The 24,468-nt window shown below is 39.8% G+C and overlaps 1 protein-coding gene across 11 annotated transcripts in view; it reads right to left on the bottom strand.

Moving 5' to 3' along the window:
• Nucleotides 1-999: 999 nt before the first annotated feature.
• Nucleotides 1,000-24,468, bottom strand: part of LOC126427348 (zinc finger protein 665-like) — a 120,415-nt gene continuing 96,946 nt past the window's right edge. For 6 of the 11 annotated variants that reach the window (XM_050089674.1, XM_050089673.1, XM_050089676.1 and 3 more), the window contains one exon: nucleotides 1,006-4,743. In XM_050089674.1, the coding sequence (XP_049945631.1) occupies nucleotides 2,856-4,743 (1,888 nt within the window). In that variant the 3' untranslated portion in view covers nucleotides 1,006-2,855. Of the gene's footprint in view, nucleotides 4,744-24,468 lie in introns of all 11 variants that reach the window. The other 5 variants (XM_050089681.1, XM_050089682.1, XM_050089679.1 and 2 more) reach the window with 5 other exon arrangements.

Below are 24,468 nucleotides of genomic sequence, written 5' to 3'. Positions count from 1 at the left end.
TGGCCTTAGAAGTAAAGTTCTGATGTAAATACCAGTTAGTTGTTTTAAAGTAGTCCTCATTGTTGTTTATTTTAAACAATATGCTTTATTACCCTTACTCCTGGATCCAAAACCTACAACTGACTTGTCCTTGACAATTCTTATACAACTGTTTATTCTGTAGTGATTAGCTTAGGTTATTATTTTAATAGGTGCAGTTACACTCTTTAATTTATGGCTATGTACAGTGTTTATGTAGACTCAGTTCTTTGGATGGTTTTCCACACAACCACTGAATATGTTTATTTTCTGCTTACATCTCATGTACCAGAGAAACACCATATGACACATCCTTAGCTGACTCCTATAGATATTCAGTCCACATTGTGTACCTTTTTTTAACATGTTACTACAAATTTTACTGTTTCTTAGAGATTCGTATTATGTATAGTCGCCACACTTTGTAGTACATTTTCATATTCATTGGAATATAAGGCTATTGTCCAGAAACCCGGTTTTTATTTCCTTTTATTGGAAAATAATATTTAATACAAATGTATGCGGATGTTGTCTATTATGAATAACCCATACAGCAGTTGTGGATGTACTATCATGGGAAAGATGAAATACAATGTAGTCATACACTACAAAGTGTCACAGCTGAAGTGTAGCAACACAGAACAGTGCCAATCACTTAATTATAACTATCTCCCATTGTTACACACATGATGAAACATACTAAACCACTGTCAACAATAACAAATAGGTAGGAAATCAAAATTAAAAACAATCGTCCTGAAATTGAAACTGAAGCATAAGTACAATTTTCCAAAAACCTCATGTATATTTACCACAAATTAAGAAAAATACCCACAGTGGAAACATCTTTGAATATAACACAAGAAATACTTAGTGCTCACGTTCTGAGCTCTCCCAAGTGGTGTTCTTGTGTATAAAACAAAACTGGAATGAAATCTTAACACCTAATGTTTGTTTACCTATTTCTTTTTTTTTTTTTTTTTGTAGAACTTTCGCAGTATTAGATGCTGAACAAGTAATTAAGAGCTTTGTTGGATAACACTTACCTATATTATCTCTGAATTATGTACAGAGCTTTGTGAAACAAAAATATTTCACAAAAAACATAGCTATTGTGCACTAGTGTAAATGGCAACCAAACATGATGAATTTCTTAGATTACACATTTCCGCATCTGACCCATTTACATGAAGATGCACTGATGGGCAAAAATGTCATGAACACTGTTCATGAGGAGAATGAATGCCACGTTGTATGCACATGATGAAGTAAGCAGATTAAAAGTATATAAGCAGACCATAGATTTACACTTTTTGTTCTATCAGTAAGATGAGCTGCAAACATGTAAACTTAATGATGTAAATGACTTTAGCAAAGGGCAAGTTAAAGTGGCATTGCAGTTGGGAACTAGAACCTCAAAAGTGGTGAAGTTGGTGCAATGGATCTATGCTACTGTTGTGAACATCTGAGGAAAGTGGCTGAAAGGTAATAAGTCCATCACATTATGATAAGATGTAATACATCTATACTTCTTCACAAAGTATGGAGGTCAGAAGCTTGCCTGCTCTGTAAAGGTGGAGATGTGGCAAAATGTGGCATATCTAATGACAGAAAACAACGCTGGGGCAGCCATACACGTTTTGGAACCCACAGTTCAATGTACATTGTTGAATGTGTGGCTCTGGAACATATGGTCACTGTGTTTCCATACCAATCCACCAAAATGTTCACTTGCAACTGCAGTGTGCAAGGGATCATTGAGGCTGGAGTGAAGGTCAATTCAAATGTTAACTGTCAGGATGGGTGACATTTCCTGTTACACCAGGTCAGTTGCACATCCAGATATGCTATCATGAATGGCACCAAATAGAGGGCCCATTATGCTATGGGGGCAGTCACTTTGGCTCCTGTGGGACACCTGTTAGCAACAGAAGGCATCATGACAGTTGCAGACTACATGACATTTATTGCAACTCCATGGATTCCTTCATTTCTGGTGTGGTCTCCCATAGTGGAGGCATCTTTCAGCAGGATAATTGTCCATGTCACATGTGCATGGTCTGAGTAGCATGGGAACTGACACTGATGTCTTGACCATACCATTTAGCTAATCTAAACGTGTGGAATACAACTGGTGCAACATACACCCAGAAACATGTAAATGATGTGTCAAGTCCATATCATGTAGAATTGTCAAAGTACTGTATTCCAAAGATGGCCAAATATGCTATTAAGCAGGTTATTATATTTGTTGTTATGTTTACTAATGCAGGATTAGTACCAACAGACCATATCTGAGTAAAATAATTGTTATAATCATGTTTCTCCAGTATTGAGTTTACTAGCCTCAATGAAGCAAGTGTCATGAATATATTTTTACTGTCACTGTTTCTAAAATACAGTTACAAGTACTACATGATGACTTTGTTTGGAATATTAAGCAGCAAGTCATCACATTTCCTTGGCCTTATACTGAATATTGCAAGATACTTATGATTACTGACAAATGTAAGGATTTATCACAATTCACAATCTTCTTGTCGCAAGATCAATAGGAAAAAGCAGCAGTGCTAATGACAAAAACACATTTGATTCATGTTTCTTGAGTATTTGGTAATACCATTTCTTGACATCTGAAGCTACAGATATGAATTTTTTGTCACATTATCTGTTAGCACTCTATAGTACACATCATTACAAGATTTTTTTTCACAATTCTACCAGATTTTAAAGTTATTTCGCCGAAAGTACAATTTATTGTCCCCTGGTACATGCATTATTTTATAGGCCTTGAGGGCACCAACCACGAAAACCTATTTGCATAAACTAACACATACTTACATTTTCTTTCTGACATGAAGTAATGCATGTGTCTTGAGAGTATTCAAGTAAGTGAAACTTTTGTCACAGATACCACATTTGTGAGGTCCACTTTCAGTGTGTTGAAATGCATGTGTCTTGAGATCACCTGATGTAGCAAAAGATTCCCCACAGATCTCACATTTGTGAGGTTTCTTTCCAGTGTGAATTAATACATGTTTCTTGAGATCACCTAACATAGTAAAAGATTTCCCACAAATCTCACATTTGTTAGGTTTCTTTCCAGTGTGAATTAATAAATGTTTGTTAAGATTGCCTAATATAGTAAAATATTTCCCACAAATCTCACATTTGTGAGGTTTCTTTCCAGTGTGAATTAATGAGTGTTGGTTGAGATCACCTAACCTAGTAAAACATTTCCCACAAATCTCACATTTGTGAGGTTTCTTTCCAGTGTGAATTAATGAGTGTTGCTTGAGATTATCTAACTTAGTAAAAGATTTCCCACAAATCTCACATTTGTGAGGTTTATTTCCAGTGTGAATTAATGTGTGTTTCTTGAAGTCACCTATCATAATAAAAGATTTCCCACAAATCTCGCACATGTAAGGTTTCTTCCTAGTGTGAATTAATGTGTGAGCCTTTAGATAACGTGACTGGGCAAACCATTTCTCACAAATATCACATTTGTGAAGTCTTTTCCCAGTATGAATGGAAACATGTCTGTTGAAATCACCATACCTAGCAAACAATTTGCCACAAATACCACATCTGTGAGTTCTGTTTGCAGTAAGTAGATCAGCCTGGACACTGACATTAACAGCTATAGACAAAGTTCCATAATAACTTGTTTTCTCTCTATCATTTGTCATATGTGTGTTACATATGTCATTAGAGGGCTTCTTTGAATCTTTCCAAGTTTCCTTACATGAAGACTGGTCATTGTGTTCTGTGACAGAAACTTCTGCCTCGCTATCCAACGAGGTAGTGGTTTGATGCTCACATTTGTGAGGTTTATTTCCAGTGTGAATTAATGTGTGTTTCTTGAAGTCACCTATCATAGTAAAAGATTTCCCACAAATCTCGCACATGTAAGGTTTCTTCCTAGTGTGAATTAATGTGTGAGCCTTTAGATAACGTGACTGGGCAAACCATTTCTCACAAATATCACATTTGTGAAGTCTTTTCCCAGTATGAATGGAAACATGTCTGTTGAAATCACCAGACCTAGCAAACAATTTACCACAAATACCACATCTGTGAGTTCTGTTTGCAGTAAGTAGATCAGCCTGGGCACTGACATTAACAGCTATAGACAAAGTTCCATAATAACTTGTTTTCTCTCTATCATTTGTCATATGTGTGTTACATATGTCATTAGAGGGCTTCTTTGAATCTTTCCAAGTTTCCTTACATGAAGACTGGTCATTGTGTTCTGTGACAGAAACTTGTGCCTTGCTATCCAACGAGGTAGTGGTTTGATGCTCATCACTATGTCCATATTTTTCATGACTGTCTGCAGTTAAAACTCGACAATTCTCACTCATTCTCATATGCTTTTTCAAGCCAACATTACTGTGAAATACCTCACCACACCACTTACAAACATACGAAGGTGGTTGCGTTCCACCAATGTGCGTAAACACATGCATTATGAGTCTGTATTTTGAAGAAAAGCTCTGTTGGCAGAAATTACAGCTATATACATGTAATTCCTTTTCCCTCGTACTACAGTCATATTGGGTGGCAACTGAGCATTCCTTATCAATAGTCAGATCTTCTGTATTGGTACTGAACCCATGTGTTGACTTCTCCATGTCTATCACCAACTCATCCTGGACCAGTCTATGGTGACAAGGTTCTTCACATGATATGCTGCACCTCCCACCAGTAGTCTGAGTAAATCTGAAGAGTGAGGAGGATAATGTTAAATATTGAGATATACAACAAAGAAAAAATATTTGAGTGACCATAAATCCAGTACTATAAGCCACAAGTCATAAAAGTGCATACGAATTGACATATTCAGTAACTGTTACTGATTTAAAATTATAATATTCCACCAGAAGTAAAGAACTGGTGAGGTAAAAGTGGTTTAAAACGAAAATAACCAGAGGTAATTCAATAATGATTATTCTGAGTCACTGCCGATTTGATCTGAAATTTTTAGATTAGAACTAAAATACTTCACTTTCACGTGTTACAATCTTTTTAAAATACAGTGCTACAAGCCAATAGTCTACAACAATTTATGAAATGTATCAAAAAATTAATCAGTTACATGTTTTAATTCAAAATTTTTAAGTTCAAGGTATTTCAGATTTATTTAAGAGAAATAATTTCTAAATGTTCCTCTTCGATTATGTTAGCCCTGTAAGTGCATTCTCCTTGTTTCGCCAACACTTTCACCTCTACGAATGGTAAATTTATTTCACCTGGTAAACAATTTTGTTTTGTTTGATTCCAAATAAATCAATTACTAGTTCAAGCATCAATATTTTCATTTGTTATCTTCAATGGTTGTTGATCAGCTGGACAATGACTGTTCATGATCAAGAATCAATGTGACATCAATCAAGGTAATAAATTTGCATACTGATGAATGAATATGAATGACACACGTGCAGATGGTTTTAATCTAAAACTGTTTTTGGCACTGCAACTTATATGAAGCCTTCCACAAATGGAAATGGTTGCAAATTTTCCAGTACACTTGGAGTGAGCCATCTTGAAAATTTTTACATCTTCCCAACATCTGGTCTCCTGGCATTGCAGAACACCGTTGACTGAAGGACACACACATAAATGGTCACATCATCACCCATTAAGTACTGAAGGGTAACACTACATACTGAGTGGCGGTAATAACAGCTGATGGATGAGCTACACCTGTAGTATCTGGGTTTCATTATTATGCCTGCAATTAAACCCTTTCCCACAGAAAAGAACTGTAATGCTTTTCAGGTCCCCAGTACGTACATAGGTGGATATGAAAGATTACAAACTACTGAAGGTGTGCAGGCTCCAGAGTTCTGTCTTGTTCTGACTGTACCTTTTCACTTTTTTCCATTGTGTTGAGTATATAGTTTTAATAGGCATGGTATCTGGTAAATTTCGAGTGTTTTTGAACAATTAATTGGATCACACGACTTTTTTAAATGTAACTGGTATCATGGTGTGTCAGATTCTAGAATCACTAAATATTGTAACTTTTATAACTCAATAATTTACAACTTGTATTTTCATACAAATGTAAGTGAAGTAACTGAACACCAATAATGATAAAACACATCAGAAAAATATGCAAAAAAGATTTCAAACAAATACCTTTCTGTTTGTCAAAGTACTATAAACAAAACTTACAATTAAAATTTTACAATATGCCAGTCAACCATAAACCAACCAGAATAAGAAACAGAATTTCTGGAAAGCTTTAGCAATAAATAAATTTTGAGGTTTTTATTTATCGATTGTTTTAGAGACCACCATGTAAGCATTGTGTAGATACTGGGTGCTTCTGTCATATCCCTAATCTTCACTGCACAGCATTTCGTGTGGCAGATACATTGATAAACTATTCATCTACGTCTACACGATTACTCTGCTATTCACAATAAAGTGCCTCGCAGATGGTTCAATGAAGCACTTTCAAACTCACTGTCTACCACTTCACTGTCGAACGGCGCACAGGAAAAACGAGCACTTAAATTTTTCTGTGCGAGCCCTGATTTCTCTTATTTTATCGTGATGATCATTTCTCCAAATGTAAGTGGGTGCCAACAGAATGTTTTCCCAATCGGAGGAGAAAACTGGTGATTGAAATTTCATGAGAATATCCTGTCACAACGAAAAACGCCTTTGTTTTCATGATTGCCACTCCAATTCACATACCATGTCTCTGACACTATGTCCCCTATTTCGCGATAATACAGAACGAGCTGCCATTTGTTTCACTTTTTCAGTGTCATCCGTCAGTCCCACCTGACGCAGATCCCACACCACACAGCAATACTCCAGAAAGGGGTGGACAAGCGTGGTGTAAGCAGTCTCTTTAGTAGACCTGTTGCACCTTCTAAGTGTTTTTGCAATGAATTGCAGTCTTTGGTTTGCTCTGTTGTTGTTGTTATCTTCAGTCCTGAAACTGGTTTGATGCAGCTCTCCATGATACACTATCCTGTGCAAGCTTCTTCATCTCCCAGTACCTACTGCAACCTACATCCTTCTGAATCAGCTAGTGTATTCATCTCTTGGTCTCCCTCTACGATTTTTACCCTGCACGCAGCCCTCCAATGCTAAATTTGTGATCCCTTGATGCCTCAAAACATGTCCTACCAACCGGTCCTTCTCCTTGTCAAGTTGTGCCACAACTCTTCTTCTCCCCAATTCTAGTCAATACCTCCTCATTAGTTATGTGATCTACCCATCTAATTTTCAGCATTCTTCTGTAGCACCACATTTCGAAAGCTTCTATTCTCTTTTTGTCCAAACTATTTATCCTCCATATTTCACTTCCATACATGGCTACATTCCATACAAATACCTTCAGAAACGACTTCCTGACAGTTAAATCTATACTCGATGTTCATACATTTCTCTTCTTCAGAAACGCTTTCCTTGCCATTGCCAGTCTACATTTTATATCCTATCTACTTCGTCCATCGTCAGTTATTTTTCCCCCCAAATAGCAAAACTCACCTACTACTTTAAATGGCTCATTAGCTAATCTAATTCCCTCAGCATCACCCGACTACATTCCATTATCCTAGTTTTGCTTTTGTTGCTGTTCATCTTATATCCTCCTTTCAAGACACTGTCCATTCTGTTCAGCTGCTCTTCCCAGTCCTTTGCTGTCTCCGACAGAATTACAATGTCATCGGCGACCCTGAAAGTTTTTATTTCTTCTCCATGGATTTTAATACTTACTCCGAATTTTTCTTTTGTTTCCTTTACTGCTCGCTCAATGTACAGATTAAATAACATCGGAGAGAGGCTACAACCCTGTCTCACTCCTTTCCCAACCACTGCTTCCCTTTCATGACCCTCGACTCCTGTAACTGCCATCTGATTTTTGTACAAAATGTAAATAGCCTTCAACTCCCTGTATTTTACCCCTGCCACCTTTAGAATTTGAAAGAGAGTATTCCAGGCAACATTGTCAAAAGCTTTCTCTAAGTCTACAAATGCTAGAAACATAGGTTTGCCTTTTCTTAATCTTTCTTCTAAGATAAGTCGTAGAGTCAGTATTCCTCACGTGTTCCAATATTTCTACGGAATCCAAACTGATCTTCTCAGAGGCCGACCTGTACCAGTTTTTCCATTCATCTATAAAGAATTCGCGTTAGTATTTTGTAGCTGTGACTTATTAAACCGAAAGTTCGGTAATTTTCACATCTGTCAACACCTGCTTTCTTTGGGCTTGGAATTATTATATTCTTCTTGAAGCCTGAAGGTATTTCGCCTGTTTCATACACCTTGCTCACCAGATGGTAGAGTTTTGTCAGGACTGGCTCTTCCAAGGCCATCAGTAGTTCTAATGGAATGTTGTCCACTCCTGGGACCTTGTTTCAACTCAGGTCTTTCAGTGCTCTGTCAAACTCTTTATGCAGTATCGTATCTCCCATTTCATCTTCATCTAAATCCTCTTCCATTTCCATAATATTGTCCTCAAGCACATCGCCCTTGTATAGACCCTCTATACAAGGTGTTACAAAAAGGTACGGCCAAACTTTCAGGAAACATTTCTCTCTCACAAATAAAGGAAAGGTGTTATGTGGAAATGTGTCCAAAAACGCTTAATTTCCATGTTAGAGCTCATTTTAGTTTCGTCAGTATGTACTGTACTTCCTCGATTCACCACCAGTTGGCCCAATTGAAGGAAGGTAATGTTGAATTTGGTGCTTGTGTTGACATGCGACTCATTGCTCTACAGTACTAGCATCGAGCACATCAGTACGTAGCATCAGCAGGTTAGTGTTCATCACGAACGTGGTTTTGCAGTCAGTGCAATGTTTACAAATGTGGAGTTCGCAGATGCCCACTTGATGTATGGATTAGCATGGGGCAATAGCCGTGGCGTGGTACGTTTGTATCGATACAGATTTCCAGAATGAAGGTGTCCCGACAGGAAGACGTTCGAAGCAATGGATCGGCGTCTTAGGGAGCACGGAACATTCCAGCCTAAGACTCGCGACTGGGGAAGACCTAGAATGACGAGGAGAATGGATGAGGCAATTCTTTGTGCGGTTGACGATAACTCTAATGTCAGCGTCAGAGACGTTGCTGCTGTACAAGGCAACGTTGACCACATCACTGAATGGAGAGCGCTATGGTAGAACCAGTTGTTTCGGTACCACGTACAGCGTGTGCAGGCACCATCAGCAGCTGATTGGCCTCCACGGCTACACTTCTGCGAATGGTTCATCCAACAATGTGTGAATCCTCATTTCAGTGCAAATGTTGTCTTTACGGATGAGGCTTCATTTCAACCTGATCAAATTGTAAATTTTCACAATCAACATGTGTGGGCTGACGAGAATTCACACGCAATTGTGAAATCACTTCAACACAAATTTTCTGTGAACATTTGGGCAGGCATTGTTGGTGATGTCTTTATTGGGCCCCATGTTCCTCCACCTACGCTCAATGGAGCACGTTACCATGATTTCATACGGGATACTCTACCTGTGCTGCTAGAACATGTGCCTTTACAAGTATGACACAACATGTGGTTCATGTACGATGGAGCTCTTGCACATTTCAGTCGAAGTGTTTGTACACTTCTCAACAACAGATTTGGTGAGCGATGGGTTGGTAGAGGCAGACCAATTCCATGGCTTCCACGCTCTCCTGACCTCAACCCTCTTGACTTTCATTTATGGGGGCATTTGAAAGCTCTTGTCTATGCAACCCTGGTACAAAATGTAGAGACTCTTCATGCTCGTATTGTCGACGGCTGTGTTAGAATACGCCATTCTCCAGGGATGCATCAGCGCATCAGGGATTTCATGCGACGGAGGGTGGATGCATGTATCCTCATGAACTGAGGACATTTTGAACATTTCCTGTAACAAAGTGTTTGAAGTCACGCTGGTATGTTCTGTTGCTGTGTGTTTCCATTCCATGATTAATGTGATTTGAAGAGAAGTAATAAAACGAGCTCTAACATGGAAAGTAAGCGTTTCCGGACATATGTCCACATAACATATTTTCTTTCTTTGTGTGTGAGGAATGTTTCCTGAAAGTTTGGCCGTACCTTTTTGTAACACCCTGTATACTCCTTCCACCTTTCTGCTTTCCCTTCTTTGCTTACGACTGGGTTTCGATCTAAGCTCTTTATATTCATGCAAGTGGCTCTCTTTTCTCCGAAGGTCTCTCTAATTTTCCTGTAGGCAGTATCTATCTTACCCCTCATGAGATGACCCTTTACAGCCTTACATTTGTCCCTGATTAGCTATTTTGCACTTCCTGTCAATCTCATTATTGAGACGTTTGTATTCCTTTTTGCCTGCTTCATTTACTGCATTTTAATATTTTCTCCTTTCATTAATTACACTCAATATTTCTTCTGTTACCCAAGGATTTCTACTAGCCCTCGTCTTTTTACCTACTTGATCCTCAGCTGCCTTCACTATTTCATTCCTCAAAGCTACCTATTCTTCTTCTACTGTATTTCTTTCCACCATTCGTGACAATTGTTCCCTTATCCTCTCCCTGAAACTCTGTACGACCTCCGATTTAGTCTGTTTATCCAGGTCCCATCTCCTTAAATTCCCATTGCAGTTTCTTCAGTTTTAATATACAGTTCATAACCAATAGATTGTGGTCAGAGTCCACATCTGCCCCTGGAAATGTCTTACAATTTAAAACCTGGTTCATAAGTCTCTGTCTTACCATTATATAACCTATCTGATACCTTTTAGTATCTCCGGGATTCTTCCATGTATACAACCTCCGTTTATGATTCTTGAACCAAGTGTTAGCTATGATTAAGTTATGCTCTGTGCAAGATTCTACCAGACGGCTTCCTCTTTCATTTCTTACCCCCTTTCAATATTCACCTATTACGTTTCCTTCTCTCCCTTTTTCTCTACCCACAATATTATCTATGTGATCGTTCGAATTTAGGTTATTTGTAATCCGTAAGTATTTAGTTGAATTTACAGCCTTCAGTTTTGTGTGACTTTATCGTGTAATCGTAATTTAGCACACTTCTTTTAGGACTCATGTGAATAACTTCATACTTTCCCTTATTCAGGGTCAGTTGCCACTTTTTGCACCATACAGATATCTTATCTAAATCATTTTGTAAGTCGTTTTTATCATGTGATGACTTTACAAGACGGCAAATGACAGAATCATCTGCAAACAATTTAAGACGGCTACCCAGATTGTCTCCTATGTTGTTAATATAGATCTGGAACAATAGCGGGGAACGCCGGATATTACTTGTTTTACTCGATGACTTTCCGTCAATTAGTACGAACTGTGACCTTTATGACATGAAATCACGAATCCGGTCGCACAAATGAGGCGATACTCCGTAGGCACACAGTTTGGTTGGAAGACGCCTGTGAGGAACAGTGTCGAAAGCCTTCTGTAAATCTAAAAATATGGAATAAATTTGACATTCCTTGTCGATAACACTTATTACTTCAGAGTATAAAGAGTCAGTTGTGTCTCACAAGAACGATATTTTCTGAAACCATGCTGACTGTGTCAATAAATCGTTTTCTTCGAGGTACTTCATAATGTTTGAATACAGTATATGTTCCAAAACCCTACTGCAAATCGACGTTAGTGATATAGGCCTTAAATTTAGCGAATTACTCCTACTTCCCTTTTTGGGTATTTGTGTGACTTGAGCAATTTTCCAGTCTTTAGGTAAGGATCTTTCGGTGAGCGAGTTGTCGTATATTATTGCTAAATATAGAGCTATTTTATCAGCATACTCTGAGAGGAACCTGACTGGTATACAATCTGGACCGGAGGCCTTGTCTTTATTGAGTGATTTAAGCTGCTTTGTTACACCGAAGATATCTACTTCTATGTTTCTCATCTTGGCAGTTGTTCTTGATTGGAATTCAGGAATATTTACTTCGTCTTCTTTGGTGAAGGAGTTTCGGAAAACCGTGTTTAATAAATCTGCTTTAGTGGCACTATCTTCAGTGACTTCACCATTGTTATCGCACAGTGAAGGTATTGCGTGTTGCCACTGGTGTGCCTTATGTATGACCAGAATCTCTTTTGGTTTTCTGCCAGATTTCGAGACAGAATTTCGTTGTGGAAATTATCGAAAGCATCTCGCATTGAAGTACACGCCATATTTCGAACTTCTGTAAAACTTTGCCAATCTTGAGGATTTTGCGCTCTTTTAAATTTGGCATGCTTTTTTCGTTGCTTCTGCAACAACGATCTGACCCACCTAGTGTACCATGGCGGATGAGTGCCATCACTTATTAATTTATGTGGTATTTATCTCTCAATTGCTGTCGATACTATCTCTTTGAAAACATACCACAACTTTTCTACACTTACATGATCAGATCGGAAGGAGTGAAGACTGTCTCTTAAGAGGGCGTTAAGAGCATTCTTATCAGCTTTTTAAAATAGATATACTTTGCGTTTCTTTTTGATGGTTGCAGTGATGATGGAAGTGCACATGTATTTTATCAACACACATACTACAGCCTGGACAGTAACACTGCTGATGGTTTACACCACATTTGTTAAAAATTTTGGGATGATAGCTGTTACCTCTATTTTATTCCTTCCTTTGTTCTCTCAGTTTTCCAACCAAAGGGCTGTCATTATGAACAAAAACAGTTTCTTACATTCGATTTATCTACGCCAGTACTCCTCTATCCAACAACTTCAAAATGGTTCAAATGGCTCTGAGCACTATGGGACTTAACATCTATGGTCATCAGTCCCCTAGAACTTAGAACTACTTAAACCTAACTAACCTAAGGACATCACACAACACCCAGCCATCACGAGGCAGAGAAAATCCCTGACCCCGCCGGGAATCGAACCCGGGAACCCGGGCGTGGGAAGCGAGAACGTTACCGCACGACCATCCAACAACTAGTTGGGTTGGCAGATCAATGGGACTTCGCAACCTTTACTCAGTCTTTTGGCCGAGGCTGGATGCAAAGTGCCATTACATATTATACAGGCTAGTATTACGATGGGGTCGCCATTCCCAAAGTCTCTCCCCCCCGTTCCGGGACATAATTAGTGAATTAGTATACCCCAACTGTTTCCATCCAGTGTAATCCATGGGAAAATGCGAATGTCTGCAAGCTGTGTAACTGAAGTGGAATGTGGGGACCAGCCTGCTATTCACCTAGAAGGGTGTAGAAAACCACCGAAAAACCACATCCAGGATGGCTGGCACACTGGCCCTTCGTCGTTAATCTGCCATGTGGATTCGATCCGGGGTCAGCACGCCTACTGGAATCCAGGAAGCAGTGTGTTAGTGCTCTCGGCTACCCTGGTGGGTCGTTTCTTACATCACCGTAAAACTATTACATCTGGTTCCACCTACTAAGGAGGGAAGGAGGGAGGTAGGGAGGGAGAGAGAGAGAGAGATCCTGTGAGAACGCTAGCGTTTACTGCAGAATTTGAGGCATCTGCTGCATGATTAGCTGTAGCTAAAAGCAACTTCAACAACCGCTATGGCAATCTGCTGCACCACCCAATTCACTTATTTCTTCAAATTCCTTGATTGTATTCTTCAACACATTTATTGACATGGGGCCTCTTCACAGCCATTTATTTCAATGATATTCCTGCAATGCAGTGCTGCTGTTCTGATAAAACAGCTGTACCACCTGTGCACGGCATTTCTTCTCAATAGGCACTTCATTTCATACGAAAGAGATACCTTCTTAACTGGGTGTATATACAAACAAGAAAAAATTTCCAGATTTCCCAGCTAGAAACGCGCTTCCTAAGGTGAAAAACTTTTTATTGGGTGGAAGTACATTTTTCCATGTTAGAAGATGGTATCGTTTCCATAGGAGCTATAAACCTTATCAATACATTGAATGGTTATGGATTTATAAGCCTGTATAGAATTTTCTGGCAGTTTAGGAATCTCAACCTACCTGGAGATACGGGCTGGGGAGATACATGGGAGACAGATAGAGGAAGGGAGGGTGGGAGAGTTAGAGAGAAAACAGGAAAGGAACTAGTGCCTGAGGTGCACAGGATGGAAAGGGGATATGGGAGGGGAGGGGAGAAGGAGAGGGATGAGAGGACCCTTGTGCCTGCTCCCTGTGCTTCTGCTACTTGTAGATATTGCAGCTCCTGTTCGAAGTGCCCTTGGCTCTGCATGCACAGGACCAAGATTTCAGTACAGTTCAAATGCATATTCACTGTTATGAGCATAAGCATTCAGCCATGAACACCTCCACTCCCATGGCAAGTGCTCCATCAACTATCATGCAGCACACTTTGCCCCGTGCACCATACACCTCTGAGCCCATTATGTCAAATGACGTTACTGCAATTAACATGTATGAAGTGTTGCATATGTTCGAATTGTTTAAAATGCCTGTCCATACAAGAAACGTTTAAAAACTGGTCTACCTGTAACTTGTAAGGGGTCCGTAGGCCCTTACTATAAGTTTGCACTCGGCACAGGCCGATAGGGCGAACAATCGATTGTGTCATGTTGCGAGAGCGAGTGTGGAGTTGAGTCAGTCCCATGTTGCGGGCAGAGGTGTGTGGAGGCCAGTTGTTGTAATGCAAGGCTTTAACGACAAAGGGAGTTGCCATCGCCGCGGTTTAACCCCTTTGTGCTAGAATAATACCGGGAAAGTGAAGAAGTATTATTATGCAAGTGATTAGTGATATTCTAGTGCTGATATTTTGGTTTCGCGTCTACCGCGCCGGCATCTCTTTGGATTGCAGTGTTGGATTAATGTGTGACGATAATGAGAAATGAAGAGGCCTGTGCTGAGAGTAGCCGTATTTAGATATGTATGACGAAGGCAGTGGCTGTCTCCTCCTTTTGTGTTTTTGAGACGAATATAGGTTCGTGATTAGTGAAACTGTGTTGGTGTTTTTCTTGTTACCAGACATTTCATTATTACAGCATTTGAGAAGGACGAACTGGAAAGTAACAACTTCCATAGCAGTCAATTCCGATTGCCAGCCCCATTAGGTACACGGTCACATTAATAATAATTATTGGGCTGCTATTCGATCAGATCAGGTCAGGTCAGGTCGAAATAAATCGGAGGTGTTACACCTTGGCGACCGTGACAGGACGTTGTTCAGTTTTCAGACGAATTGTAAAGAACAATAGGCAATTTTATCTTGCTTAACGCGAGAAAATATTTTTTCAATTTCGGATCGAGACAGAGGATAAACTTTAAAATCGCGACAAGAAACAGTGCATTTTGAACAATATGAAGTAATAGCATCTTACGATTGTGAATAAACTGTTTTTTCGCCATATTAGATAAGAGTAATAGTGTCGATAAACTGTGTTATAATGTGCAAACGCGTAAAACCGCGCGAAAAACTGAAAAGTGAACACCAAAGACAGACACGTGTGAACATTACAACAGCAAAACGAGTCAAGAATTCGTCACGAAAGCTTTAAAGAAGTGTTTAATAGTAATATTATGACTGAAATTGCTTTTTGAATGATGAAAATCGAGTAACTTCATGTGGACCCATAAACTGTTATGCAGGCGACAATATATGTGGCGAAGCAATTGTTGAGTGACGTCACGCAGACCCGTGTAGCAGCTGCATCCAAGAGCTTCGATCCGCGAGGTGATTCACACGTCATCCCAACTACCTGTGCAAGGAGTAGGTCAGGTGCAGACGCACTACACTGACAGCGATCAGCGCGACCTCGAGCGCCAACCCAGCATCTAGCGGCTGAACTACAAACTACGCCCGCCTGCAGCGCCACGGAGCAGCCGCCTGAGAACGATGACGACTCGCCACGAGTCTTCAGCGCGACTTCGAGACACCGAGCGCCGACCCGGCATTTAGCGGCCGAACTACAAACTAGGCCCACCTGCAGGGCCACGGAGCAGCCGACTGAGAACTACGACGACTCGCCACAGATCTTCAGCGCGACTTCACACGGCTCCGGCGGCAGTACAGCGCCACACCCTCTTCAAACGTCAAAACATCGCGACTCGTGGTAACGTCAATTGGTGAGTGAAGACGACTGGTTAGTATAACATTAAATTGCAGTGTACTGTCTTCACGATAAATAAACAGTTTTAAACTGTGTTTCACCTTAGGAGAAGTGCCCAATTACAGTAATTTCCGAAAAGTTTGCGAAACACACTCTGAAATATAGCATACTTATTTATGCATGCTGTGCTGTCTAAATGGTGATTATACAGATATGCTCATTGTTTTTGGGGATTTTACATTTATAGATTTAATGAATGGTGTGATTTATCTTATTTAAAACATTTTACATAAATTGTATATGCGAAAATTGATATTTGAAATTATTAGGTTTTGAGAGTCGTTATGTTCAGTATTCATACATATTGTACCAATTTTGGGATTAACTGAAGATACCGCAGTTACTGTTTGATTAGTTTCGTGGTAATTAGGAATGTTTTGGGTTACTAGAGGTTATTTTATATAACTTGCCTGTGCATTAAAAATAAACCAAACATGTCTACCGAAGATAAACAGGAGGTTTGTGAGGCAGCAGTTGAAAAGAAAGGGACAGGACAGGAAGAGAAGAGATGATTCAGGAATCCGTGATTGTGGATTGTCATTAGAAATCCCATTAGCACATTCAACTAGTTATCCCGAGACACTGGGACAAACGACGAGAGGTAAGCCAGTTTCAGAGGATGCAGATATACGGTCGATGTTAGCACAGTCGTTAAAGGAGGCCAAGGCAACAAGAGAAATGGTAGAAGAATTCAGAGAATCATTAAAGGAAGATTTACAAGAATTCAGAGAATCATTAAAGGAAGATTTCCAAGAAACTAGAAAAAGTTTTGAAATATTCCGAAAATCATTTAAGGAAGATTTACAAGAAACCAAAGAAAACTTACAAAAGTCAATTAAGGAAACTCGAACACAAGAGCTCAAAACATCGCGAATGAAGATGGAATATAATCTGAAGAAGGAAATGCAGGAGTTACAAGAACAGCTGAAGATGGACATCAACGAGGGAGAGAGTAAGCTACAGAAGAGCATAGACCAAGTCCAGGGAGACGTGGAGAAGATGGAAGGAAAGTTAACAAAAAAGATAGAAGACGATATTGAAGAAACTAAAGCCGAATTGGGAGAAAGGACCACCGAAGTGGAAACAAATTGCAGTCACCGAATCGCCGAGGTGACGCAGAGGCAGAAACAATGCAATGATGCGGTTAAGGGGATAGGAGAGAGGCAAAACCGACTGGCTGTCAATCTGAGAAATGCTATAGCCGTGCAACGAGAAGAGGATAACCAGAGGGTTGCAATGGAAAGTGAGGCCTTCACTTGGGGAGTCAGGAAAAAGAAAGGGACTACTAGTTTTGATCAGTTTGAAGGGGAATTCTTGAAGAAATACTGGTCCAAACGTCATCAGTGTGCAGCAATTGAGGACCTATTACACCGCAAGTCACTTAATACATGGAGAGGAGCATTGAGAGAGTTTGCCGAACATTTGTGGGAATTGAACGAGACCTTGGAACAACCCCTGAGTGATGATATGATATCTGCGATAAAAAGAAGATTGAACCGGAAAATGCAAGAAACTGTATCCAGGAGCCCAATTAAAGATTGGGAGGCCTTGATGGAGATACTGGAACAGTTGGAATCTGTTCGATCACAGGAACACAATCAAGCTAATGATCAAAACCGAGAGGGAAGTAATGACCAAAGGAATCATTTTAATAATTCGTCTGATTATAGAGGAAGAGGTGGAGGCCACAGGTATAGGAACCATGGTGGTGAACGGCAATGGAGAAGTGATTGGAGAAGGAGTGAAGAACCAAGAGATCATGAGAGAGGAAGGGATAGGCGAATGAATGGCACAGTGCATATAGAAGACGCAGAGAGACCGGAAAACTGAATGACACACCAGATGAGGTCTGGTCAAGAGTGAGAGCTACAAGGACCAGAATAGACCTACTAAGACATGTTTAGAACATTTAGTTGTTAAACGGACATTTGAAAAAGGGGAATGTTTATTTGCATTTTATTTTCTGATGTATTATAACTAGAACTTCATATTTCATATCGACGATTACCTGAGAATGGGTGTAAAACCTGTAACAACTAATTTGTAATATAATAATTCATATGTCATGTGTTTAAGTAATAATTTTTGATTGTATGTTGTGTGTGGCATTCAATATGGACTATAGAGGATTATTGCTGCTTGATAAAAAAATTGTGATTTGGACAATGCCATGTTTGTGAGATGTAATAACCATTTGTAGAATATTATTGTGGAGGCAGCCCACTACCGGAGTCGAGGGATTATTTGGTGAATTGTAATTTCATTAATTATTTACACTGTGTGTTTTGTTCAGATGTAATGATATCTAATTTTCCTTGCCAATTCTTTTACGCCCGAGGCTCCAAAGAAGTTTTCGAGGGCGGGGATGTAAGGGGTACGTAGGCCCTTACTATAAGTTTGCTCTCAGCACAGGTCGATAGGGCGAACAATCGATTGTGTCGTGTTGCGAGAGCGAGTGTGGAGTTGAGTCAGTCCCATGTTGCGGGCAGAGGTGTGTGGAGGCCAGTTGTTGTAATGCAAGGCTTTAACGACAAAGGGAGTTGCCATCGCCGCGGTTTAACCCCTTTGTGCTAGAATAATACCGGGAAAGTGAAGAAGTATTATTACTCAAGTGATTAGTGATATTCTAGTGCCGATATTTTGGTTTCGCGTCTACCGCGCCGGCATTCTTTGGATTGCAATGTTGGATTGCAGTGATGGATTAACGTGTGACGATAATGAGAAATGAAGAGGCCTGTGCTGAGATTAGCCGTATTTAGATATGTATGACGAAGGCAGTGGCTGTCTCCTCCTTTTGTGCTTTTGAGACGAATATAGGTTCGTGATTAGTGAAACTGTGTTGGCGTTTTTCTTGTTACCAGACATTTCATTATTACAGCATTTGAGAAGGACGAACTGGAAAGTAACAACTTCCGTAGCAGTCAATTCCAATTGCCAGCCCCATTAGGTACACGGTCACATTAATAATAATTATTGTGCTGCTATTCGATCAGATCAGGTCGGGTCGAAATAAATCGGAGGTGTTACAAACTCTCATTATGTTTTGTTACTACTGTATCAGTAGGAGGTTCTACTTTCTTTTTGAAACATCTATGCACAGCACTCTCTCAGCATTTGCATCTTGACAATGACTGATTAAGACGTCGACTGTACATATTAAAAACAAAAAAGAAATCTCACTGCTAAGCATTCGATTTTCTATATTCAGTTAATTAACTTTTTGTCCATGGTAAACTGTAACGTGAGTGCTGATGAAGAAGATATTGACACAATTTGCTGTTGTTGCTAAGGTATTCCAGAAAATGTAATGAGAACAGTGTCAGTAAATATGTGTAGAGCAAGTGGCTCTGAGACAATTATCAGCCACACCACCTAAACGTCCGAAGCCCACAAGCATATATGTAAGATGACGATAATGCCTGATGATCTATATCTACATGGTAACTCTGCAATTCACGATTAAGGGCCTGGCAGATGGGCATCGAACCATAATTTTTAATTTACTTCTCTAACATTCCACTCTCATTGCGAGCAGGGTTACATATTTCCATGTGAGCTCTAATTTCTCGTAATTTACTATGATGATAATTTCTCCCTACATAGATGGGCGCCAACAAAATATTATCAAACTCTGACGACAAAATTCGTGTTTGAAATTTCACGAAAATCTCTGGCTCTAGCGAAAAACGCCTTTGTTCTAATTACCGCCATCCCAGTTCATGTATCGTATCCATAGCACTCTCTCCCTGATTTCGTGATAATACAAAAACAGCTGCTATCCTTTAAATTTCTTTGATGTCCCACACCACACTGCAATACTCCACAAGAGGACAGACAAGCACAGTGTAAGCAGTTTCTTTAGTAGACTTGTTACATTTTCCAAGTTGTCTGCCAAAAAGCCAATCTTTGGTTTGCTTCCTCCAGAGCATTATCTATATGAATGTTATGATTTAATTTACTCATAAGTGTAATCCCTATGTATTTCATTGAGTTCACAGCTTTTAGGTTTGTATGATTTATCGTGGTAACGAAATTTAGCACATTTATTTCAATACTCATGTGGTTTACTTCTTACTTTCCATTATTTACAGTCAAATGTCATTTTTCACATCTTAAAGACATCTTTATCACTTCACAATTCGTTTTGATCATCTGATGACTTTACAATAAGGTAAATGACAGCATAATCTGCAAACAATCAAAGAGAGCTTCTCAGATTGTCTCTTAAATCGTGTACATAGATCAGGTACAAGAAAGGGCCTATAACACTTACTTGGGAAACGTCAGATATTACTTCGATGACTTTCTGTCAGATATTACGAACTGTTACCTTCCTGGTACAAAATCACGAATAAGTGCAAACAACTAGGATGATACTCCAGGGGCACACAACGTAATCGGAAATCACTTGTGAGGAACAGAGTCAAAAGCTTTCTGTAAAACAAAAACTATGGAATCAATGTAATATCATCTGCCCAAATCAGTCATTACTTTGCGAGAATAAAGAGCTTGTTGCGTTTCACAAGAATTATGTTCTCCGAATATGTGTTGGTTATTTGTCCATAAATGATATCTTGAAGGTCATTCACAATGTTCAAACAGATTATATTTTCCAAAATCCTACCGCAAAGTGACGTTAGTGGTATGGGTGGGCATTTCATCGGATTACTCCCATTTCCTTTCTTGGGTTCCGGTCTAATTTGTGCTACTTTCCTGTCTTTGGGTACTGATCTTTCTGCAGTTGAAGAGTTGCATATGACTGCTAAGTATGGAGCTATTGTATCAGCATATTCTGAAAGGAACCTGGGTGGTGTATAGTCTGCCCCAGGGGCATTGCCTTTCTTAACATGGGTGGTGTACAGTCTGCCCCAGAGGCATTGCCTTTCTTAACGTGGGTGGTGTAGTCTGCCCCAGAGGCATTGCCTTTCTTAAGTGTTAAGCTACTCCAACACATTTAGGATACCCACTTCTAAGTTACTCATATAGGCAGTTATTCTTAATTAGAATTCTGGAATACTTTGCTTTTCCTGTGAAGGAATTGATAAAATCCGTCTTCAGCAACTCGCTTTAGTAGCACTGTCGTCAATAACTTTACCATTGTTATCGTGCAGTGAAGGTATTAATGCACCTTGTCAATTGTATACTTTACATACAACCAGAATTTCTTTGGGTTTTCTGCCAGATTTCGACACAGAGTGTCGTTCTGGAAACTATTAAAAGCCTCTCTCATTGAAGTTTGCACTAAATTTCGAGCTTCTGTAAAACTTCGCCAATCCTGTGGACTTTGCATTCTTTTAAATTTTGCATGTGTATTTCATTGCTTCTGAAACACTGGTCTGACCTGTTGTGTGTCAGTACCACTTATTAATTTATTTGATATGTATCTCTCAGTTATTACTTATTTTACTTTAAACCACATCTGGACTATGCTTAGAAAGACTTATCTGAAGGGGTGGAAACTCTCTCTTTGGGATGCGTCAAGTGAATTTTTATCTGCTTTTTCAAGGGCATGTATTATGCGTTTATTTTGGAGAGTTTTGATGTTACAGTATTCACTCTTGTGAACTTTTCATGGCTCAACAACATTGTGGTCACTAATCCCTGTACCTGTTACGCTCCCTGTTTGGTCATGGTTATTAAGATGTCAAAGATGTTTTCTCAACCATTTACACTTTCAGTGCGTTTCTGAACTCACTGTGCAAAATAATTTTCAGACACACGATTCAGTTCGGTTTTCGACGACGTTTTATGCCTACCACTGACATTGTATTTTCGCCAATATATCGAGGGTAGACGAATTCTACGAGTGGCATACCTATTTCAAATGACAAGTTTTCTTTGAACTGTTCAGCATGTTTCATCCAAGTCAGAGCATTGGTGAAAGGAACGTATTAATTTATTCCAGTTCGTAGGTGTAAGCTCCACCCGTACTTATCATACTGTATAGGATTTCACAGTCAGCATCCCCATTAGTTAAAACTTATGGCCTGAGAGGCCATGGTCAATCTGTAAAACTACTACTTCCTGACGTTTCGTTACCAACTGCGGGTAGCAGTGAGTCAATGACTGGCTGCCAGGCTATGGAGGTCCCAACATTGCCTGTCCATGATTTATTTGGCTCTGAGCACTATGGGACTTAACATCTCAGGTCATCAGTCCGCTAGAACTTAGAACTACGTAAACCTAACTAACCTAAGGACATCATACACATCCATGCCCAAGGCAGAATTCGAACCTGCGACTGTAGCGGTCGCGGTTCCAGACTGAAGCGCCTTCCAGTATGATAATGAGTTTCACGAACAAACAGACGGCGTGGCCATGGGGAGCCCTCTGAGTCCAGCTGTTGCTAATCTTTTCATGGAATTTTTTGAACAGTAAGCACTGCAGTCAGGCAGAAAAAGTCCTTGAAAGTGGTGTCGGTACGTGGATGGGACTTTTGTGATATGGAATCACAGTAGAGAGGAACTGTACGGTTTCTTGGTGTATCTGAATAGTATTAATCCAAAGATACAATTTACTATGGAGAAACAGAGAAATGGCAACTAAATTTTTTGGACGTATCAGCAATTAAACAGGCAATGGGATTCTAGGGCATAAGGTGTATACAAAAGAAACACACATCGATTAATACCTCCATAAGCATTCGAACCATCATCCCAGGAAGAAGAGAGGTGTCATTAAAACATTGGTGGACAGAGCTAGTAAGTTTATTTTCAAGTTGATCTAAATCATTTACGAATGGCTGTTAGGAAAAATGGATACGCCGACAACGACATCGAGCGAGCACTTCATCCTAGAAGAAAAGTATGTGACAACATGCAGCAACAACTGTCAGCTGGAAAAGTTTTTCTTCCATTTATTCACAATATTACGGACTGTATTGGGAAAGTTTTGGCCAACTGAACACAAAAGGAACTGTAGACTGGGATATACCAACAATCAGCTGTACCAAAACATGTTTTTAAGGAAGGTGGTCATGAAATAAAATTTAGTGAGACAAGCGTGTTAGCCAGAACATCGATTATTATGCACTTATGTATAGGAAAGCTATAGAAATTCTGGAACACCACAATGATTTCATCACAAAAGAGGACGGCTTAAAGTTAGACAAGATATTGTGGTCGACTTTGTTCCAATGATGTGACGATCGATTACATGATGTTAGTCAGAGATAGACTTATAGTCTGCCCCACGTGACATATGTTGGTGCCCTCTATGCACACTATATAAACGGGAAATCCATGGCCTGGCAGCCATCGTTTACTCACCTCCGAAGATGTTGGCTGCAGTAGGCAACGAAACGTCAGGAAGAGGTAGTTTTACAGATAGACCATGACATCTGAGATCAGAACTTTTAATTGATCGCTACCCTTACTACCTCACAGGAGCTATCTACTTAAATTTCACTACAAGGTAAACTACTCCGAACAGCAATGAACACTACACCACCAAATGTATTTCATCTATTCTTTGTGAACATGCTTAGGTCTCTTCAAAAATTTCAGCTGAACTTATTTAAATACCTATAACCATTTGAGATTCAGTGCTTTCTGTTAGCACTTTGAGCCCTCGTTCTTTTCTAATGCAACTACGACAATTTAGAGCTACGATACTTACTGTGTTGTATCTACCCTCTTTCGGTGATCTACTTGCAGCCTTTGAAACTGAAGCACTTTCTGCACTTACCAAATACCTTCTAATTTAAAAAAAGCCCAGTCCCCTCTACACATCCGCATACTCATGGAACTGCTTCCTTTGTGTAGCTGACTCCTGAGCCATTTAGCTGAATCCGTAAATCCACCACCTTCTGACGCTAGTTGGGGAATCTGCAACCTACACAGCTGCAGAACTGTCTGGGACTCTGATTCAGACTTCACTCCACTCTGTATAAAAGAACCACCATCAGTTCTGCCCATGATGCTTCAGATGGTGAGCTCTGCCTTCATCTCGCACACAAGACTGGCAGTCTTTACTAGCCAGTCACCTGAAACCTGAGAGAACCTCTTCCAATCCAATGTGGCACATATTGTTAGCACCAACGTGAGCCATGTCTTTCATGGCATCCAGAAGCACCCATTTCTTATCTGTAAAGACTCCTCCCAGTATGCACATTGGATTCCTTCCCCTCCTATACAGTCGTTTCTCTAAATGGTTCCATTACACACCTAACACCGGAGCTTCCAATCACCTGTAATACTACCCTCTGTCCTGTCTTGCACACTGAGAGGCTTTCTCTGGAACATGGCAAGCGACTTCATCTGGCTCATGGATTTCATCAGCCATAGCCATAGACAGAAATCAAATTGTTCATCAGACGAACTGAGCAGGCTCTCCGATCAGCAACATGGAAATTCTTTCACTGCCACCCACACACTGGAATGGCTTCCCACTCGACCACAAATGAG

This window comes from Schistocerca serialis, chromosome 11, assembly GCF_023864345.2.
Source record: "Schistocerca serialis cubense isolate TAMUIC-IGC-003099 chromosome 11, iqSchSeri2.2, whole genome shotgun sequence".
Lineage (NCBI taxonomy): Eukaryota > Metazoa > Arthropoda > Insecta > Orthoptera > Acrididae > Schistocerca > Schistocerca serialis.
The sequence above is the reverse complement of the archived record's forward strand: the minus strand, read 5'-3'. Positions and strand labels throughout refer to the sequence as shown.